The sequence below is a fragment of the Berghia stephanieae genome, chromosome 11 (genome assembly GCF_034508935.2).
Source record: "Berghia stephanieae isolate SIO BIC M18660-M18661 chromosome 11, UCSD_Bste_1.3, whole genome shotgun sequence".
NCBI lineage: Eukaryota > Metazoa > Mollusca > Gastropoda > Nudibranchia > Aeolidiidae > Berghia > Berghia stephanieae.
The window spans coordinates 20004376-20027204 of NC_088370.1; the positions used below are offsets into that span (position 1 = coordinate 20004376).

Here is a 22829-nt window from a genome sequence, read left to right on the forward strand (position 1 = left end):
TTTCAAACAACTCTCTGTACCAACAGGCGAGCAGAGCAAAGAATGAAGAAGAAAAACTATAAATTAGAAGAAAAAAAGAACCAAAAAACAAACGACGACATAATTGTATCACAAACATTATGGTTCCCATGGGAGACAGTAAACTACCATAAAACTGACCCAGTTTCAAATTATTGATGTTAAAAATTGGGATTTTGATTTCTTTCAAATGGGACATAAATAAATATCATATTAGACTGTCTCTACACAGAAAGGATAATGTAATGTAAATGTTGCTGCTCGATTACTTAAATCACGTAATTACTTTTATTGGTAGCGAGTTCTAATGTTCTTTTTGTTATGAAGCTTTCATAGGTTTCTTTCTTTGTATAGATAACAATGTGAAATTGAATGTAAGCTTCAATTTAATAAACGAAAACAGATAATGTGGACGTTTCCGGCTTTCACCTTTATCAACAAAACAGGATGAATGAAACACTACAGACGAATGAGCAACGCCGTTATGAATATTATCTCATTCGTCCGTAGTGTTTCAGTCATCCTGTTTTGTTGATAAAGGGGAAACCCGAAACGTCCACATTATCTGTTTTCGTATATTAAATTAAATTGAAAGTTACATTCAATTTCATATTATCTATACAAAGAAAGAAACAGTTTGCAAGATTCATGACAAAAAGAACATTAGAGCTCTCTACCAATGAAAGTAATAATTACGTGATGCAAGCGTAGGATAAGTGTACGAGTACAAGTAGTGTTTAGCAAAGGAAACACTGAATGTCTGAAGTCGAATAGACACTTATCAATTGTTTTGTCTTGTGTTTTTTTTGGGTTGTTAAAATATTTTAATCGGAGACTGAGTGACATCAGAAAACAGTCTTTGTTGTTTTGGGTAGTTTGATGGTTGGTTTATCAAATCGTCCCGTGTGATGTAATATATACTACTTTTCGCAATATATACGGTAAAACATATCACGTATAATATATCATATGATCAGCTAATTACGAGTGCAGTGTGGGGGAGTGTCTTGTGCACAGCCATTTCAAAGATATTAATTCGCTTAGCGTGACGTTGCTTTTTAAATGTTGCGTTCACGTTCACGTCACACAAGGGACTGCTCACCTTTTAATTTGTCGGTTTTAACGAGGTGAGGGGGTTTCTTCCGGGGGTTTTTTCTACTTTGTCTGGCATTGATTCATACACACTTTTTCAAAGCTTTGCCTTATTCGGTAGCCTTTTTTTAAAACATCATAGACCTCTTTTCTATATGGATCATTTACTGTTTGACATTACAAGGTTCAACTTGAAACTCTTGAAAATATGTAGCTGAATGTAACTTGGCGTGGACCTTTTTTTTTAAAAGCGAGATAAATTGATTATTTGAAAAACTATTGTTATCTATACAAAGAAATAAACATTATGCAAGCTTCATAACGAAAAGAAAATTAGATAGAGCTCGCTACCAATGAAAGTAATTACGTGATGCAAGTGTGAGATAAGTGTAACGTACGAGTAGTGTTTAGCAAGGGAAACTTTGAATAACTGACTTTTTGTCCTTAAAACCATCCGCTGATCTGATCATGTGATAGTTTATGTGATACGTCTTACGGCGTATGTTGCGAAAGGTCGGTGGCTATTGGCTCTGCCAGTCTAGGGGGATCTATTCATTACTTTCTATCGATAGATACTATTATTGTGATTAAAGTGTACCTTCTCGGGGGTTGCGCTGTCTCTGTTGTTCGATCCTGATCCTGGCCCGGTTTTGGCCTCTTTCAATTGTTGACGTAGATCGCAGACCTGAAACAAAAGTAGAATTTTATGATGATGGCTTAGTATATTATTGTAAAAAGAATGTTTTTTAATTATAAAACACTTGTGACATATCACTGAAAACTTAACTCTCCCCTTACCAGCCATTTTCAGAATTTTCACCGAATCTTTTCAGCCACCAAACACAAAAATAGACTTTCCTTACTCAACCAGAAAAGCAACGAGTACATTTTAGACATATTATTGTTCAGCAAAATGAGCTCTACAAACACAGTGTCAAGTTTTTATAGATATAACAACAAATTTTCAGGGCTCGAGCCTCGCTCGGCGCATAGTTGAGTCCTTAGAAAAGGCTCTCTACTCACATTCTCTTACCGTACTCATGTGTAAAATGAGTACCTGGCCGTGAACAGCGTTGTCTCTGTCCAAAAAAAATGCAATATCGCATAACAGGCGTCATGTCTCGTTCTACATGTTACGTTTTGCTGTTAGTCAGGGACTCCATGTAAAGCGCTTTGAGCACATTCAGTGGATATTGCGCTATATAAAAGCTCAATTATTTTTTAAATCAAAGTGTTGACTTCAAAAATATCTTCATTATCGTTTCATCTTTAACATCCGGTCTTATCTCAGTCAACACAGTTTTAATGCTTTGCTATAAAATACGATCAAAGACGTTTCCAGTTGCACCAATTTGTAACCTTATTATCGGGCTATGAAACTTCTATTATTGCTCCTAGGGGAAACATTACAAGGGCCAGTCAAAAAGTAATTTCCCTAACTAATAGGATTCAATAGTCGGATGTCACGTCCGCAGCCCAGAAACGAGCAGCTTGGTTTTAAAACAAAGAAAATCTGTACTTTTTATTATTCATGCTGGCTAGACCTTTTTCACGTCGTGTGATCAGAATGTATAATAGTCAAAAAAAAGGTCAGATTTATAATGTTTTTCTCCTCTGGATACACTTTTATGCCCGTCGGAGAAGTATTTCATAAGGGCGTCGACCATCGTTCCGATAGTTTAGAGGCAGTTAATAAGTTACTATGCGTCATTACGAGGGAAGTGACGTCACGAATGTTGAAGCCTATTATGAAGGCCGGTTTTTCACAAACACAATTTTGTTTTTAAGCACATTTACTAATTTCAGCATTTAAGCACAGGTACTCATTATACACCTGAGTACAGTGAGAAAATGTGAGTAAAGAGCCTTTTCCAAGGACTCAACTATACGCCGAGCGCGAGGCTCGAACCCAACTCATCCATCCAAAATTTCCTTCAGGAAAGAAGTATTATTGTAAGATTGTCATTTTGTGCCGTGTAGTTGTGGAAATTAAAAAATAATCATTTTGAAGCGCTTTTAGTATGGTAAAACGATTGAATACACTTCTATAGATGTGATGAACTCTATAGCCATTAGTTAAAATCAACAGATGGACTTAACGCGGATAATTGACTAAAATTCTAGATTATATATATAACAGTTGAGTAAAATACACCCTGTTTGAATTGACCACCGCCCCCCCCCCCCCTTCTGAAATTTCTTGACTCTGTTACCATTTTTCCTTCATCTACAACGCCCCCCCCCCCCTCCCCTCGCATATTCTAACCCTCTCCTTACGAACCATCGAAAAATCGTCACATTCGTTACGATACAACCATTATCATTTTCCAAAGTTACTTTTATTGCACTCTGGTCTTGACCCTGAAAATTAAATTTCCTTTACTCATCCCATAGGGGAAATATTTCTCTAGGGTCTGTTCCAAAGAAAGACTGGAATAACCCAGGCGTTAGCCGCAGTGCAGCGCCGCAAATTGAGCTTTGGCGGGGTGACTTGCTCAAGGCCACACAGCGCAGCGGCGGGTGGTCGAACTCGGTACTTTTCGGGTACAAAGCAAAGTCCGAACCGCTGAGCCACGCTGACCCCCAAAAAAGACCTTTGAATTAGGATTGAGTAGGTTGCCTATTAAAATAATAAAATAAAAAATTGAGCTTTTATATAGAGCAATATCCACTAAACGTGCTCAAAGCGCTTTAAAATGGGTCCCTGGACAACAGCAACATGTAACGTGTAGGACGGACATCACGCCTGTTAGGCGATATTACATTTTTTTCGGACAGAGACAACGCTGTTAACGGTCAGGTACTAATTTTACACCTGAGTACGGTAAAAAAATGTGAATAAAGGGCCTTTTCCAAGGACTCAACTATGCGCCGAGCGAGGCTCGAATCCTGGACCTTCCGATCCGAAATCGAGTGTCATACCACTAGACCACATAGCCGCACTATTAAGTCTCATTTTCTACATCAAAACGGCTGCTTTTTATGTTTCTTTTCTTTTCTGGAAACAAGAAAAAGGATTTAGCCAAATGAGACGATTACGTAGGATGCGGCAAAATATTAAACTCATATTTTATCAATGGTACTTGCAAGAAAATGATCAGATGTGCGTTTCTATCACATTGAGTGACATTGTTATAAATTGTGTTTGATTCTGTCCTTCAAGAAGAGTTGGCTTTTTTTTAAGGAAGAAAGGGTAGAAGGTGCGGCAATGTGGTCTTGTGGTATGACACTCGCTTTCGGATCATAAGGTCCTGGGTTCGAGCCTCGCTTGGCGCATAGTTGAGTCCTTGGAAAAGGCTCTTTACTCACATTTCCTCACCGTACTCATGTGTAAAATGAGTATCTGACCATTATCAGCGCTGTCTCTGTCCCGGAAATTTGTAATATCGCGTAACAGGCATTATGTCCCGTCTAATGTGATAGTGGCGTAGTTATCTCATTCATCTGTGGTGTTTCATTCATCCTGTTTTGTTGATAAAGGGGAAACCCGAAAAGTTCATTTGATCTGGGGGGTTTTTTTGTAATTAAATTGAAGCTTACATTCAATTTCATATTATTATTTATAATATTTTGTTAGCGTTGAAATGGCATACAAGTCTTGCTCGGAGCGTAAACCCCCGAAACTAGCAAAAGTAATACGCTTCAACAGTCGTAACGTCACTTCCCTCGTAATGACGCATGGTAACTTAGTAACTGGCTCTAAACTATCGGAACAATGGCGGACGCCCTTATGAAATATTTCTCCGACAAGCATAAAAGCGAATCCAGATTTTTTTTAAAACATTATAAATCTGATCATGTTTTGACTTAAACACATTCTGATCACAAGACATATGAAAAGTTCTAGCCAGCATGAGGAATAAAAAGTACTGAATTTCTTTGTTTAGAACCACGATGGCCGCCGTTGCTGAACGACGTGACATCAGACTATTGATTCCAATCATGATGTGCAAATGGAAGTACTTTAATAAGAGTTATAAGGCCTGTTTACCCGAACTTTATCCTCGTTTCTGAAATATTAACTCACTCAACCCTAACACCGACTATATCCGTAGTTTACCGGTTACTTTTACCCCATGCCTATTTATTACATTTTTATGAGACAAATTATAGGAGTAGTTTCAAAGCTAATGTTTTTAGTTTTTACATGTTAGTGGTAGTTGAAAAAAAAAAACTAGACCGTCTCTCTATGTACATGCTCATTTTTAATACACTTTTTTCCAATTTTGAAAAGTTCCAAAAATGTCTAGGATTGAGTGAGTTAATCTGAGAGTTACAATAGTTGGATACTCTTCGTGAAAGACGACATTTTATCAAATGTTCTCTTTTACTTTTTTAGAGGGCTAAAGTACATTTTAAAATAATATTTTGTTAACTGGTTCTCTAGAAATAGAAATATGTAATTACGCCTAGAGTAGGATTTCTCGGAAATAGGCGCTTTAGAAATAAACTATCATTATCATTATTATTATTATTATTATTATTATTATTATTATTATTATTATTATTATTATTATTATTATTATTATTATTATTATTAATACTATTAATACATTATTATTATTATCTATATATTACTATCATTATTATTATTATTATTATTATTATTATTATTATTATTATTATTATTATTATTATTATTTATTATTATTATTATTATTATTATTATTATTAATACTATTATTATTATTATTTTCAGCATCATCATTACTATCATTGTTATTATTATTATTATTATTATTATTATTATTATTATTATTATTATTATTATTATTATTATTATTATTATCATCATTATAATTATTATCATAATAATAATAATAATAATAATAATAATAATAATAATAATAATAATAATAATAATAATATTAATAATAATAATAATAATAATAATAATAATAATAATAATAATAATAATATTTATTATTATTATTATTATTATTATTATCATTATTATTATTATTATCATTCGATAAGAAGAAGAAGAAGAAGAAGAAGAAGAAGAAGAAGAAGAAGAAGAAGAAGAAGATCATCATCATCATCATTATCATCGTCGTCGTCACATCATTATCATTTTTACCGTAAACGGTTTTAGATGTGCTATTGCTCTCAATACCAAAGCAATAACATGTAATGTGTTGTTGCCAAGGTTAAGTCAATGTGACTCCAACGTAGGAACTGAGTCAGCCAACATAATTGGGTATCAGTTACGTAAATAGAATTTGTAATCCGTTCGTTTTCCCTTAACCTGTTTACTGGCGTACTCAGGATAGATACGTACATATTTAAAAATTTGGCCAGATAACTCGTCCTTCAAATATCGATGGATTTAAATGACCCTCATCTTGGCCAAAAGTCTCAAACCTGGGACGTCGCGAGGTCTTCAATAAAGTCCCAGGTTTGAGAGTTTTTACCAAGATGATGGTCATTTAAATCCATCGATATTTGAAGGACGAGTTTTCTGGCCAATTTTTTTTAAACTTTGTCTTTCCAGGGTTTAGTGGTGAAAACAATATGTAAAAACTGTCGATATAAAAAATCTGGATTTCTCAGGCTTCAAAGAATTCTGGTTTCTAGAATTACCAGTACTCTACTCTAGAGCATTTTGCCCCATGGAATGAGAGTTTATCCTGGTTTCTGTAGCGTTAAAACGGACAATAGCAGTTGCTTGCTACCCTTTAGTTAGGACGCTAGTCTATCGTAAATTACCTACTTTCAGCCAGATCTACCAGACCCAGCTACCCAATCACTGCTGGATGGACAGAGGTTCAGAAAAAAATATCGACTTTACCCGGGATCGATCTCGGTCCCTTTGCATGTGAGGCGAGTGCCCTACCAACTGAGATATCAACAGTTATATTTCTAAGACTATTATCGATATCGATGGTATGCGTTTGAATATAACACTCTCCAGTTCTGCCCGCCAGATCGGTCATACCCATACACTTTTTTCTGTGTAAACTTTAACTCACTCAACCCTAACTCTCTACTTACATTCTGTTCACTCTCACAAGAGAGAGAGAGACCTAAAAAAATATATACTCAGTTAAATTGGTCTGACTCGACTACAAACCATGTAGAAATTAAAAACTTTAGCATTGGAAATAGGCATATAATTTGTAATTCGAAGAACAAAAAAGAAGGAGAAAATGATGGGGTACATAATACCAGGATAGTCGGTGTTAGGGCTGAGTGAGTAAACGCAGAGAGCGTAGATAATAGAGAGGCTTTACGGACGGGAAGTCACGCGACTTCGTCGGTGACAACAATGTTAGCGAGGGATGGTGACTGCGTATTAGTGCCGCGCTGAAGACCGGTCTAGACCGCGGTCCGACGGTCTTTTAGCTGTGAACCGAAGATCGGTCCCAGAGGGGAAGATCGGCGGCGGTCCTCACTTCTTATCACCTTTCAACTAGTGCGGGGCGGTCCTTGCAAGGACCACGGTCCTACGGTCTCGCGCCATAGCCTACTACTTCCCCAGCGATTCGTTGCTTCGGTTGCCTATCTTCCACCAATCACCACCCATCCCACTTAATTAATCGCACCCACTGCCCTTTGCCATACACTAAACGACACAGACGACCATACAGGCAGACGACCACCAACCTCCACTCCGCAAACCGCCCTTTCGTGTGTGAGATGGGGGGAACAGGAGGCGCACGCCTTGGACGATTCCATTATACGGGGTAAATTTCAAAATTTACTACACCATAATGATCGCAATGACAATGATCTATGGTGAAGGCATGACCCCTCTTCTCTAATGGGTTATTGTTTGAAATGTATGTGACTACAAAAGATGTGTGTGTTTGTGTGTGTGTGTGTGTGTGTGTGTGTGTCGAACCTAGCAAGTAGCAAATCCGATTTTTTGTTTTCTTTTGTCCATCTCTTGTCACCACTCCTTTCTATCGCAGTGTTGTCATTTAAAATAATACAATAATATTAAAATTTCGTTTGGTGTTTTTACTAATCAAATAATATGAGTTTCATTAGTTTCTTCCTTCCAAAAAACCCAGTTATAACGTCTGAATTTTAAAAAAGTCCAATAGAATATTTGGGGACCCTGATAGCTCAGTTGATAGAGCACTCTCTTTATACGCAAAGGGCCAGAGATCGATCCCGGGTGCAGTCGATTTTTTTCTGAATCCCTGTCTACTCAGCAATGAATGGGTAGCTGAGTTTGTTAGATCTGGCGAAAAGTCACCATCGACCCCTCTTATCACCTCATCCACCCCCTCTTATTATAACTTCACGTCTCTCTCTTACTCTTCAATGCTCGCTGCCCTCTAATGTGTGTGTGTGGGGGGGGGGGGAGGGGGGGGGGGTAGGAGTTGCGTGTGTGTATCAACGCCACGAACAACTCGATCAACGCCTTGGGCGATGCCATTATCTCCGTTAATGGGGATAAATTTCAAATTTTATTAAATTATCGAAGTAACAATGAAGTACGGTGAGCAAATAAAGAAGGCATCACTCCTCTTCTCTAATTAGGTTACAATTTGAAATGAGTGTGACTACTCCGTGTGTTTTACTCCTGTAGGCCACGGTTTTCATCGTGTAGCGGTCTTTAACGGTTCAAGAATGAACGGACCGGTCTAGGACCGGTCCTTGCGGTCTTCATTTCCCAAGGACCGTAGGACCGTGGTCCTTAAGCTTGCCAAGGACCGCCCCGCACTACTGCGTATGCGGCGAGGAGCGAGCTATAAATAACCAAGACAGGTAAACACTAGTGCCGCGCTGAAGACCGGTCTAGACCGCGGTCCGACGGTCTTTTAGCTGTGAACCGAAGATCGGTCCCAGAGGGGAAGATCGGCGGCGGTCCTCACTTCTTATCACCTTTCAACTAGTGCGGGGCGGTACTTGCAAGGACCACGGTCCTACGGTCTCGCGCCATACCCTACTACTTCCCCAGCGATTCGTTGCTTCGGTTGCCTATCTTCCACCAATCACCACCCATCCCACTTAATTAATCGCACCCACTGCCCTTTGCCATACACTAAACGACACAGACGACCATACAGGCAGACGACCACCAACCTCCACTCCGCAAACCGCCCTTTCGTGTGTGAGATGGGGGGAACAGGAGGCGCACGCCTTGGACGATTCCATTATACGGGGTAAATTTCAAAATTTACTACACCATAATGATCGCAATGACAATGATCTATGGTGAAGGCATGACCCCTCTTCTCTAATGGGTTATTGTTTGAAATGTATGTGACTACAAAAGATGTGTGTGTTTGTGTGTGTGTGTGTGTGTGTGTGTGTGTGTGTCGAACCTAGCAAGTAGCAAATCCGATTTTTGTTTTCTTTTGTCCATCTCTTGTCACCACTCCTTTCTATCGCAGTGTTGTCATTTAAAATAATACAATAATATTAAAATTTCGTTTGGTGTTTTTACTAATCAAATAATATGAGTTTCATTAGTTTCTTCCTTCCAAAAAACCCAGTTATAACGTCTGAATTTTAAAAAAGTCCAATAGAATATTTGGGGACCCTGATAGCTCAGTTGATAGAGCACTCTCTTTATACGTAAAGGGCCAGAGATCGATCCCGGGTGCAGTCGATTTTTTTCTGAATCCCTGTCTACTCAGCAATGAATGGGTAGCTGAGTTTGTTAGATCTGGCGAAAAGTCACCATCGACCCCTCTTATCACCTCATCCACCCCCTCTTATTATAACTTCACGTCTCTCTCTTACTCTTCAATGCTCGCTGCCCTCTAATGTGTGTGTTGTGGGGGGGGGGGGGGAGGGGGGGTAGGAGTTGCGTGTGTGTATCAACGCCACGAACAACTCGATCAACGCCTTGGGCGATGCCATTATCTCCGTTAATGGGGATAAATTTCAAATTTTATTAAATTATCGAAGTAACAATGAAGTACGGTGAGCAAATAAAGAAGGCATCACCCCTCTTCTCTAATTAGGTTACAATTTGAAATGAGTGTGACTACTCCGTGTGTTTTACTCCTGTAGGCCACGGTTTTCATCGTGTAGCGGTCTTTAACGGTTCAAGAATGAACGGACCGGTCTAGGACCGGTCCTTGCGGTCTTCATTTCCCAAGGACCGTAGGACCGTGGTCCTTAAGCTTGCCAAGGACCGCCCCGCACTAGTAAACACCGGCACATGGTGGCGAGAGAAGTAATGGAATGTAGTGGATATATAATTCGCACAACATCAAACCGTTTATTAAGCCGTTGGATCGAGGTCCAGGTATCAATATTGAATACAATCATTATCAGATAAGATGAGATAAAAGTAAATTAACTTAAAAATTTATCCCGAAAAGGAAATTTGACATGGGCACAACAAGAGAGGACTCGTACATCAAATTGACATAGACACAACAAGCGAATCACACGCCCCCAACCCAACTGACCCCCCCCCCCCCCCCTCTCTCTCTCTCTCTCTCTCTCTCTCTCTCTCTCTCTCTCTCTCTCTCTCTCTCTCTCTCTCTCTCTCTCATGTAGAAACTTCAAGTGAACTGTTCCCATGATGCTGTGAGCAAAACAAATTACTTTCTGGAAACCATCGATGGATTTGCTTTAGTTTTCTATCATGCATGGCTATGAGGAATCTCGCATCTTCTCTGAGCGAATATAATTCATATAACACTAAAGAGGTGGAGTGTGTTTGTATGTTTGTGTGTGTGAGTGTGTGTGTGTGGAGAGAGAGAGAGAGAGAGAGAGAGAGAGAGAGAGAGGGGGGGGAGGGATGATTTGGTGATGTGGGGGTGGTTGATAACAAAGTCTATGGAAGTGAGTATGAAGCTTACCCAATGCATGCTTGCCCTTCCTACTTATTCTGAAAGGTGGCCGCTTTCCTTTCAATAGACTTATTGGATTTGGAGGTCTGTTCTTGACTTGCCTTGCATCTCACATGGTGATGAAGGCGCACATTGACGAAAAGGTTGATGACGAGGAAGTGAATATCACACTGCTTCACGGCCTTTTTGCATTCCAATCCTGTTTCTAATGTTGCCTCCATCACTTTCCTAATCAGGTACATTCTTAATCCTCTCTTGTACAAGTAGGGGTCAATGTAGCATCGAAATGCATGTTCTGCAGCCGTCAGAATATACATTAATTTATGCGATGGCGCACACAATCCCTCGTTTTCCGTGGTAAAATTTTTCTTGCAGATAAACGTATGCGATGGGTCTTGAGTGCTCCGTGCTTGTATTAAATCCTCTTTACAATTTTCACACAGAAGATTTTTTTTTGGCTCTCAACTTCATCCCAACGTAACCTCCAATGTAATTCAGAACGTTGGTCTCGGTTGTCGTGAGCATGGGAGGAGCGGCTCTCATTACTTGCTGAAGTGGAAGAGGAACATCTTGCTGTAGTCGTGTTCTGACGGTGCTTTGGGCTCCCATTGATGCCATATTTTCAAAACTGAACAAGAAGGTATCGATGTCATCCTTGCAGTTTTTGTTGCTCCCCGGGACGAGAACAGCATCAACCATTGTCTGGCGCAGAGCCAGGCGGAATTCCCTAGAAGTTGGATTTACTCGGTGTCCACCCTTTGCCCTGATGATGGAGAAAAGGTTTTCCAAACAGTCTTGGTTCAGGCGACTTGTCAGAAGAAACTTGAACCCACAGTAATCTCGCAGGTGTTGCCAGAGTTGGAGCAAGGCTTCGATTGACAGCTTCCATCCTTCCAGGCATGGCAGACTACCTGTCTTGTTCAGAGGTTTGACGCCTTCCAACCAGATTTTTGTCTGCTCCAAGAAAGTCACGTGCTTGGAATGTGCCGACATCGCATTGTTCATTGTCCCTTTGCTTCTCAGTGATCTGCTGTTGAAAGTGTTGAACAACTGATCCTGTTGAAATTGTTGAACAACTGATCAAAGTTCTCAATGAAATGAGCAGTTGGCAATGCCTCTTGTGGAAGAGAAGAATGAAAGACCAAAGTGGCTATACCAGCAGCGACTGTATGACTCAGGACTTGTGCTGCTAGACACTAAGGTTAGCAAAAACTGGCATGTTGATGTGACGGCTTGTCAGTTTAGGCGCTAATCTGACGGGCTTTGAAGAATCCATTTCATAGAATTGCCGGATGTAATCCCATGAAATGGTGTCTCCAGCCACCCTAAATCCTGAGTTCCGCAGGTTATTTCTAATGCTTTTCAGCAGATGTGGTGGGTCATAAAGAACGTAGACCTTGTGATGTTCAATAATGACAAAGGGTCGGCTTTGAGAGACTCCTAGCTGTTGTAATGCTGACCGGTTGGTTGATCCTTGGTCGCATATCATTGCTTTAGGATGGAGACCTAGATTTATCACTTTTTTCACCACTTCTACAAGAACAAGAAGAAGCATGTCAGCCTTCACTGGTCCATTAGATAACACATAGGAAAATGGTTGCTTCCATTTCGTGCTAAGTCCTTTCACCATGAAGACAAGAGCATGGGTGGCTGGTTTTCTTGATCTTCCTCGCAACAATCCATAGTCCTCAAATCCCTCCACAAGATCTCTAGAAGGATCATACGACAGATCGGACTTAATGGCCATTTCATCATAAACAATGGCACAAGATCGTTCCACTGGTGACATTGCTTCCACTTTTATCTGGAACAGGTTGAGCATGTTCGGGCAGAGTCCAGGTTCAATCTGTACATTCTTCATGGCCAAGGCAAGTGTAGACGGAGATGGTAAGTGAAAAAGCCGTTGCAAGAGACTGTAAGCCTTTTTACTAGCGTGAAAAAGGGAGAGTGCAAATGATTTATCCTGGAAACTCCATCGTCTGGATTTCTTTGGAAGTTGTCCAACTCTAACCTGGGACACGATGAAGGAAACGGCTTGGGGAGGTAAATAAAGACGAAGGGTTTGTTCAACACTTTCAAGTGAAGCCTGTAGGCTGCTCGATTCAGTACCATGTTGTTGCTCGGAACTTGGTTCCGCACTAGAGCTAGTTGCCGCACAGGAGTTTGGCTGATGAGGGGAACTCTCTGTCATTTTGGAGAGTTTCCTCTGTAGTCTCCAGTTCTTTGACCTTTGAGCACAGAGCTTCTTCTTCAGTCTGTCTTTTCTTTGACGTTCCTCTTTCGTCTCGGATACATCCGTCACTGGATGACATTGAGAGGTCGTAGGTGAGGTAAATGGTTTCTCTGGTGGTAATTCTGCAGAATCATCAATTTTACGCTTTTTAGGGGGTGGTCGTGATGGAGTGAGCTTAGGCGGAGGATTTGGAATGTTGAAGATGGTTGGCACAGCAGTCCTGAGAATGACCGTACGTTTCACTGCAGTTTTGCTGAAACAGCAAGGTTCAAAGTGCTCAGAGCAAATGAAGCAGTTGATGTGAAGGTATTCCGGTGTTTTATTCTCCAGATCTTTCCTACGGCAATTGGTGAGCCACTGCCTGCTACTGTAGAAAGAATTTTAAAAAGCAAACATGCCTATTTCACACGGCTGTGTACAGTTACAATGTAGATCATGCCTAAGTTAATGAGCTTCATCTAAAATCACAACCCTCTATAACAAAAGGAGGCGCATTTATTCACTAAAATTGAATGATACTGATCCACTTATAACGCCATCTCAGGATACCCGCTGTGGCGTTGAATGGTCGTTTTGGATCGTTAATTTTTACAGCAGTAAGGGTATTTGATGGAGTTTAGGATGGTAGATTAATAGGTGCAGTAGAAGAAATAGAAAATCAACCCAAACAAACACACACACACACACATGCATACATACACACACCCACACACACACGCGCGCACACACACACACACAAAAAAAAAAAAAAAAACCACACACACACACAAGACCCACCGGCTTATTGTTATAACTGGTGGGGCAATTGTAGCGGTTGTGTGTAGCCAAAGAGGACTGTATATATATATATATATATATATATATATATATTATATATATATATATATATATATATATATATATAACGTAGTTACCAAAGCTGCCATAAACACAATACTCTTTACTGGCACCTCACCAGATAAATCAAACAAGCAGATTCATACGTCTGGCACTAGTAAGAGTTTTAAGTAACTCATAAATACGTGGGATCGAAACAACAACATTGTGGCATATTATATACGCTCACACATACTACACACATTAGTATCTATTACCTTAACACATTCATAGTAGGTATAGCCTTTTAAAAACCAAACAAAGAGCTCATAAGATAGTGATTTACTCACATTTTGGGGTCCGATGGAAAGCGCAAGAATGACAAATCAGGCCTTTTATTCTTGGAGTTGCTACAGTTTGGGGCAGAACACCAACGTCAATGCGTATTCTTTGCTTCTTTTATATTCGCCGCCATGATGATAAAATGTTTACCTGACTTCTTTTGGTTGCTACACACGAGGCTCGATACGCCTTGCGCGACCTCGTAAAGTCTCTCGTTATTCTACGCTCTCTGATAAACGTTTAAAGTCTGATTGAGATGAGTTCTATGTGTAATCACCCAACTGGCGTTCTTAATCTAATAGTGATTGTTGTCTTGATAATGAAGGGAATATGTGGTCAATATGGTCTACTGGTATGACACTCGCTTTGGTCGGATCGGAAGGTCCTGGGTTCCAGCCTCGTTCGGCGCATAGTTGAGTCCTTGGAGAAGGCTCTTTACTCACATTCTTTCACCATATTCAGGTGTAATGTGAGTACCTGACTGTTAACAGCGTTGTCTCTGTCCGAAAAATAATTGTAATATCGCCTAAAAGCCGTCATGTTCCGTCCTACATGATAATGTTGCTGTATGCCAGGGACGGCTTGAAAAGCACTTTGAGCAAATTTAGTGGATATTGCACTATATAAAAGCTCATTAAAAAAAAAAACCAACGACATAAAGCTGAGTGAAGCCATCTTCAGTCCTTAAAAATATTTTTTAAATGTCCTTTATTAACCCCCCGAGAGAAATGTGTCGTTATTAATTGTCCAATCCCAGGAAAAACGGGAATACCCAGGCGTTAGCCGCAGTACAGCGCCGCAAAGTGATCAAAGGCGAGATTGATTGCTCAAGGCTGCACAGCGAGTTGGGGAGTCGATTTCGGTACTTTTTGGGTACGGAGCAAGGACCACACCTTTGTGCTATGCTATTCCTTCTTTTTGTGTCTATTTGTGACTCTCCTTACCAACTATAGGAAAATCCGCACATTCGTTACGATACAACCAATATTTTTCTTATTCAAATCTCTCTTGGACATCGTAAAATTTAGACAAAATGAACAGTGTGTTGTAGAGCATGTTTTGCTAAAGAAATTATTTATCGCTAGAGATTACTGCTATTGTGTTTGAGTGATAAAAAAATATATTTTTGTGTTAGTTGGGTGTGAAGTTTTTGGGGATAATCCTGAAAATGGTTGGTAAGGAGATAGTCAAGGAGCTTTATTTTTCTTGTTGCTAATATGAGAGAAATGGCGTTTTGTCAAAGCTCTGCATTCTTTTTAACCTCCAAGTCTACATTCCGTGAGTTAAACGAATTTTCTACTGGTTACGTGCGTAATACATTGCTGGTCTGATAACTGAACGCAATTATAGGATTGTTGTCATGGTTCATTTTGTGGTCGTTGTAGTAGTAGCCTCTTAAATTATAGAGGATACAGACTATAGTTCACATTAAATTTATGAATGTCAACACAAACACAAACACATACACACACACACACAAGAACACACACACACACACACAAGAACACACACACACACAAGAACACACACAAGAACACACACACACACACACAAGAACACACACACACACACAAACACACACCCCCACAAGAACACACACACACACAAGAACACACACACACACACACACAAAGAACAACACACACACACAACACACCACAAAGAACACACACACCACACACACAAGAACACACACACACACCCACAACACACACAACACAAGAACACACACACACACACACAGACACACACACACACACACAAGACACACACACACACCAAACAACACACACACACACACACAAGAACACACACACACACACACACAAGAACACACACACACACACACAAGAACACACACACACACACACAAGAACACACACACACACACACACAAGAACACACACACACACACACAAGAACACACACCACACACAACACACACAGAACACCACACACACACACAGACACACCACACACAACACACACAACACAAGTAACCAACACACACACACAAGAACACTAAACACACACAACACACACACAACACCAGAACAACACACACACACACAAACAGACACATACATTTACCAGAAGTTTTAACTATAACCAAGAACGTAACTACTACACAAAATCCTTTTTTCTACTTTACCGAAGAAGGTTTTTTCTACTTTACCGAAGAAGGTTTTTTCTACTTTACCGAAGAAGGTTTTTTTCTACTTTACCCGAAGAAGGTTTTTTCTACTTTACCCGAAGAAGGTTTTTTCTACTTTACCCGAAGAAGGTTTTTTCTACTTTACCCGAAGAAGGTTTTTTCTACTTTACCCGAAGAAGGTTTTTTCTACTTTACCCGAAGAAGGTTTTTTCTACTTTACCCGAAGAAGGCCAAAGGTCGAAACGTCATTTACTTTGTTTTGCATCTTTTATAAGAGTCATTTTTACTCCCTTAATTTTACTATTCATTTTTTGAACTCATTTAGGACCCTCTACATTTTGGTAATACTTTCAAATGTCCAACGACAGGAGCTGCCAAATTGCTTCATAATGTCTTTTATTGTTCTTATGAAGAAAGTCGTTTGTGCGGCTATGTCGTCTTGTGGTATGACACTTGCTTTCGGATCGGAAGGGCTTGGGTTCGTTGGAAAAGACTCTTTATTCACATTCTCTCACCGTACTCAGGTGTAAAATGAGTACCTGGCCGTCAACAGCGTTGTCTTTGTCGGAACAATTGTAATATCGCCTAACATGCGTCATGTCTCGTGGTTCATGTAACGTGTTGCTGTTAATCTCTGACCCTTTATAAAGCGCTTTGAGCATATTAAGTGGATATTGCTCTATATAAAAGCTCAAGTATTTGGGGGGGGGGTTGTTTGTTTGTTTTTTTTTTGTTTTTTTTTTTGGAGGGGGGGAGGGTGTTTGTTTTTTGTTTTTTGTTTTTTAATATTAAAACATCTGGATCTCCCTAGTCTAAAGTACAAAAGGGTTCGTAGTGACTTGATTCAATATTTTAGATCGATACCCAGGATTTATAATATCGATTCATCACAATTCATTACTTTCTCTATTGTAACGTTTGCAAGAGGAGATAAATTTAACTCTCTCCTAACGAGCCATTTTCAGAATTGTCCCTGAAATTTCCCACCTACCCAACACAAAAATATTATTATGTTGTTCTTACTCAAACAGAAAAGCAACAAGACCATTCTATACATATTACTGTTCAGTAAATTGAGCTATAAAACACAGTGTCCAGTTTCATAATAGCTATAACAAAACATTTTCTTTTATATTTGTGATGCCCAAAAGAAATTAGAATGAGATAAATGTTGGTTGCATCGTAACGTTTGTGACGATTTTCCTGTACATGGTAAAGACAGGATTAAACTTTACTTATCCATATGTATTAATGTCAGACAAAAATCTTCAGTGTTTCGTATCATTCACTTGTTGAATAATATTAGATTCGAAACAAAGAATGCATGTTCTCTGGATTAATTCAAACCTTTGATCGACCGATAGTTGTGTTATCTAAGACTTCAATATGACCAGCAATGTTTTATTATTCAGTGGTATAATATTATTGATAATTCACTTTGCATTTTGCGATTTGAGTCTTCCCCACCCTCTCTCTCTCTCTCTCTCTCTCTCTCTCTCTCTCTCTCTCTCTCTCTCTCTCTCTCTCTCTCTCTCTCTCTCTCTGGCGGCGCATAGTTGAGTCCTTGGAAAATGCTTTTTACTCACATTCTCTCACCGTACTCAGGTGTAAAATGAATACCTGACCGTCAATAGTGTTGTATCTGTTCGAAACATTGTAATATCGCCTAACAGGCGTTATGTGTGGTCCTACATGTTAAGTAAAGCGCTTTGAACACGTTTGGTGGATATTGCTCCAAATAAAAGCTCAAGTTGTTGTTATTTTGGCCAGAAAAGTCGTCCTTCAAAATTCCATCGATCCTTTCAAAAACTGTCAAACCTGGTTTGAGAATGTTTGAGAATATGAGGGTCATTTTAATCAATCGGTATAGAAAGGGGACAGTGTGGCTCAGCAGTACGGTCTTTGCTTCGTACCCGGAAGGTACCGAGTTCTATCACTCGCCGTTTCGTTGTATGGCTTTGAGCAAGTCACCTCATCCTAGCCCAATTTACGGCGCTGCACTGCGGCTGGCTTACGCCTGGGTTATTCAAGTCTTCCCTTGGAATAGATCCTAGAGACAAATTTCCCCCTTGGGATGAATAAAGGGAGTTTTATTTACTTTTTTGAAGAACGAGTTTTCTGGCCAAAAATTATCTTTTATGTAATTTTTCAGTGTACGTCAGAGTAGACATAGCTAATAAGCTTCAACAGCCGTGACGTCACTTCCCTCGTCATGACGTATAGTAACTTAGTAACTAGTTCGAAACTATCGGAACAATGGCGGAGGCTCTTATGAAATAATACTTCTCCGACGACCATAAAAGTGTATCCAGAGGAGAAAAACATTATAAATATGATCACGTTTTGACTTTTATACATTCTGATCACATGACATGTGAAAAAGTTCTAGCCAGCATGAAGAATAAAAAGTACCGATTTTCTTTGTTTAGAACCAAGCTGCTCGTTGCTGGGCGGACGTGACATCAGACTATTGAATCCATTAGGGAGAAAACACAGCAACATCACTGACTGTGTGTTGACGTTGTCCAGATTAGTTTGGATGTAAATTTAGTGTGCTATCAATTGACTTATGTAAACCATCGTGATGTGGTCTTGTAGTATGACACTCGCTTTCGGATCGGAAGGTCCTGGGTTCGAGCCTCGCTCGGCGCCTAGTTGAGTCCTTGGAGAAGGCTCTTTACTCAAATTCTCTCACCGTACTCAGGTGCAAAATGAGTACCTTGCCGTTAACAGCGTTGTCTGTGTCCGAAAAAAAACAATCTCGACTTCACCAGGGTTCGATCTCGGTCCCTTTGCGCGTGCCCTACAAACTGAGCAATCGGGATCCCCTCATGTCGGAATGGACTTGATGAAAATTGAAGTTAAGAGACTGAATCATTATCATTGGGAAATGTATCTGTTTTTAAAGTTACAAAAATAACATAAGAGTCCTTATAGTTCATAAGTTAAACTTAAGCATCAATTTTATGCATAAAGTTTACCCAGACATACGAGAGAGAGAGAGAGAGAGAGAGAGAGAGAGAGAGAGAGAGAGAGAGAAAGATAAAAGTAGAGAGAGAGAGGGAAAGATAGAGAGAGAGAGAGAAGGAGTAATTAAGAAAAAGAGAGATACAGATAAATAGAGAGAGTTAAGGAAAGAAAGAGATAGAAAGTAAGAAAGAAAAAAAGAGGAGAGAGGTGAGAGAGAGTGAGAGAGAGGGAGAAGAGAAAGAGAAAACGGGAAAGAGAGAGAGAAAGAGAGAGAAGAGAGATGGGACGAAGGAGAGAGGGGGACGAGAGAGAGAGAGAGAGGGAATAAATAGAGAACGTGAGAGAGAGAGGGAGAGAGCGAGGAGAAAGAGAGAACGAGAGAGGGGGGGGGGAGACGGGAGAGAGAGGTAGAGGACGAAATAGAGAAAGAGAGACAGAGAGAGAGAGAGAGAGAGAGAGAGAGAGAGAGAGAGAATGTGTGTTTTGCGTTCGTGTGTGGTGGGGGGGGGGGGGCATCTGAGATAGATGAAACTGGGAACAGCATTGAGACTGGGACCGTAGCCATCGTCATGTTATAACCTGACACTGAAATACAAAAACACACTGGCATTTTGACGTCATTATTTGTTTTTTTGCATCGCCTTGTGAGTTGTCGTTAGTAGTGCTCATGGAACCAAGTCCCATTGGTTGAACTATTGAATACAACTCACGATTTGTTTTCTTTTATGGCCAAAGACTGGCATTTTGACGTCATTTTATTTTGGTCTGTGTCAGGCTATAAGTTAACGATGGCTACGATGGGACACAGTATGAGATAAAAGAAATAATAATATAAGGACGATATTTAGATAAAATACATCGCACGAGGGTATTCACAAGCATGTACTCACCAGCTCCCTGAGTTTGTCGATCTCCATTTCCATTCGGAATTGACGTTTGTCCGTATGTTCCAAGAGCTCGGTCAAGTGCCGATTGTCTTCAAGGGCCTTCAGTTTCTTGTCTTCAACGATATCCAACTCATCGTGCAGACGAACGGACACTTCTTTGGCGATTCGGAGCTCCTCTTCAAGAACCTTTATATGATTTTTAGCATCCTGAGAATCAAATTGGTCTTGAAGATGTCTAAGCTTTTCTTCGTAGTGCATCCTATCTTCCTCAATTTGCTCATTTCTTCTCTCCGCTTTTCTCAGCTTGAATTGCAAGATCCGGCAGTTCTTTGCAGTCAGGTCAAGTTCCTTCTGAAGTTCTCGAAATTCGTCTTGTTCGTTCTCTCTAAAAGTGTCGTACATTTCATCCATTTCATTTTTCATTTCCATAATCTCTCGTTGTAGCTCCGAGTTTTCATCTTTGACTTCGTCCAGTTCCTTTTCCGTCAACTCGAGATCCCGTTCCAATATTTCATTTTCCTCCGTTTTACCTCTCGCTTCTTGACACTCTTTCAAAATTTTGTCCTGGTCCTGTATTTTGGTGGACAGAGTTTTGTTATCACTGGCCATTTTCACACATTGGGTTTGCATATCTGATAACTGGCTACGTAAAGCTTGCAGGGTCTTTTCCATCTCGTCTTTTTCACTACGCGAAATTGTCGCGCTTTTCGCCGTCGCTGCCGCCACTTCCGCTTTTTTCTTTTCTTCCTCCATCGTTTTCAATCTCTTTTCCATTTCTGAAAGTTCTGACTCCAAAGAGACGACTCTGTCGGACTTTTGTTTTAATTCTTTTGACAACGTGTCAACTTCCTTGCTACGTGCACCTGGACTAGCAGAAGATCCAGTGACGTCATTGTCTTTTGGTGAAGAGGTGGATTTTCCTTTGGCGATGTCAGTACTCTCCGCGACATCTTTACTACTTCTTCTTGCATGTAAAGACGGTAGATATTTCGACAAAGCCTGAGAGGCCGATTCTGATGATGCGGCGTTGGTTGTCGAACTCGCTGTCGATGAAGCTGCTGTTGCTGCTGTTGTTGTTGTCGTTGTTGTTGTTTTACTAAGTGGCGATTGTAAAGAGGAAGATGAAGTATTAGTTGTACTTGTTGATGATGATGTTATAGACTTAAGACTGCTAGTGCTAGCAGTAGGACTAGTACTACTACTGCTAGTAGAAGTTGATGGAGATTTGGTTGTTTTGGACGTCGAAGTGGATATGGTCGTGCCAGCCGAATGGCCGGGCCTATGAATTCCATCCGTTATAGATCCCGTTTGTTTCGCGTCATGGGTCTCCTTGGCATTCTTATTGTTACCATCTTTATGTTGTAAGGTTGCCTTATCCTTTTCAATCTTTCCATCGGCCAAGCCAGTCTCGCCCCCTCCTCCGCTTTCACTGATCGCATTGGTAGGTACCCGTTTATTGCTAGCATTTGTATTAATATCTCTGTTTTCGTTACTAGATTTACCCAAACTACCCTCCTCTCGGTTACCTGTCGATCCCTCTTTCACGTGCTCTACTCCTCCTCCTCCTCCTTCTCCTCCTTTTCCTCCACCTCCCTCTCTCCCTCGTTCTCTTCCTACCTGCCATGTTGGCTTTTTGGCATCCAGCTTATGTTCTACCTCAGAATTGTTTACCTTACTTTGTCCATGCTTATCGGCATCACGTGTGTATTTCGTGCCGGTAGCACCTTGTTGTGTTCCTGACTTCTCTCGCTCATCAACACGCTGTGTTGTAGCAGGTAATTTACCTGGACTCGCTGCTGGTGCTGTCGATGTTTTCTCTGAATGACCTATTTTTACGTCCGACGTACTGCCAGACGATAATGTATTTGGCGTTAATGTTGATGGTGAACTCCTCTTTTCTGTAGATTTGTCAGAAGATGTTGTTGTTGTTGTTGGTGATGATTTTAATTTCTTATCTTCTGATTTATCCGGTCTTTCTAAACTATCAAATTTTGATTTGCCGCCCAAAGACGAAAGCTTTGATTTCACTTCGCTAGAACTTGCTTCTTTTTGTGATAGTATTTTGTCAGTTCTTTTATCTATAGAATCTTTTTCTTTGTCTTTTGCACTTCGTAACATACTTTTGCCAAATGGGGCGGCGTGTTTATGTTTGGAATTAAGTAATGTTGATTTGTTATTGTCTTTATCCTCGGCAGTTTTCGCTCCTCCTAAAGTGGTCGATTTACTTTTCGTTTCATCCTCTTTTCCGATCGCTGTTTTTCCACCGCCATCTTTTTCGTTTCCGTCTTTCTTCGAGTCTTTTAAGCTAGAGGATGGTTTTGAAAACGGTTTTTTAGAATCTTCCTGTAATGATTCTTTCGAAGATTTAATAGATTTATCTGGTTTTGATAACGTTTTGGGTGCCGTTGTTTTATCGCTATCCTTTGTTTTAGCGACGTTTTCAAATTTGGAAGTGAGCGTTTTTGCCTTTGAAATCGTCGGTGGCACTTGAGAGGTTGAATTAAGCGACGACGATGAAGATGGTGATGATTTTCCTAATTTAGAAGTACTAG

At 40.1% G+C, this 22829-nt stretch overlaps 1 protein-coding gene across 2 annotated transcripts in view; it reads right to left on the bottom strand.

Annotated features, from left to right (window-relative positions):
• LOC144957132 (uncharacterized) overlaps nucleotides 1–22829 on the bottom strand; it is a 219567-nt gene that overhangs the window by 177381 nt on the left and 19357 nt on the right. For both annotated transcript variants that reach the window (XM_078888153.1, XM_078888152.1), the window contains exons 2-3: nucleotides 20281–22829; nucleotides 1709–1795 (exon numbers count right to left, since the gene is read on the bottom strand). The exon at nucleotides 20281–22829 is cut by the window's right edge and continues 975 nt beyond it. In XM_078888153.1, the coding sequence (XP_078744279.1) occupies nucleotides 1709–1795; nucleotides 20281–22829 (2636 nt within the window). The remainder of the gene's footprint in view (nucleotides 1–1708; nucleotides 1796–20280) is intronic.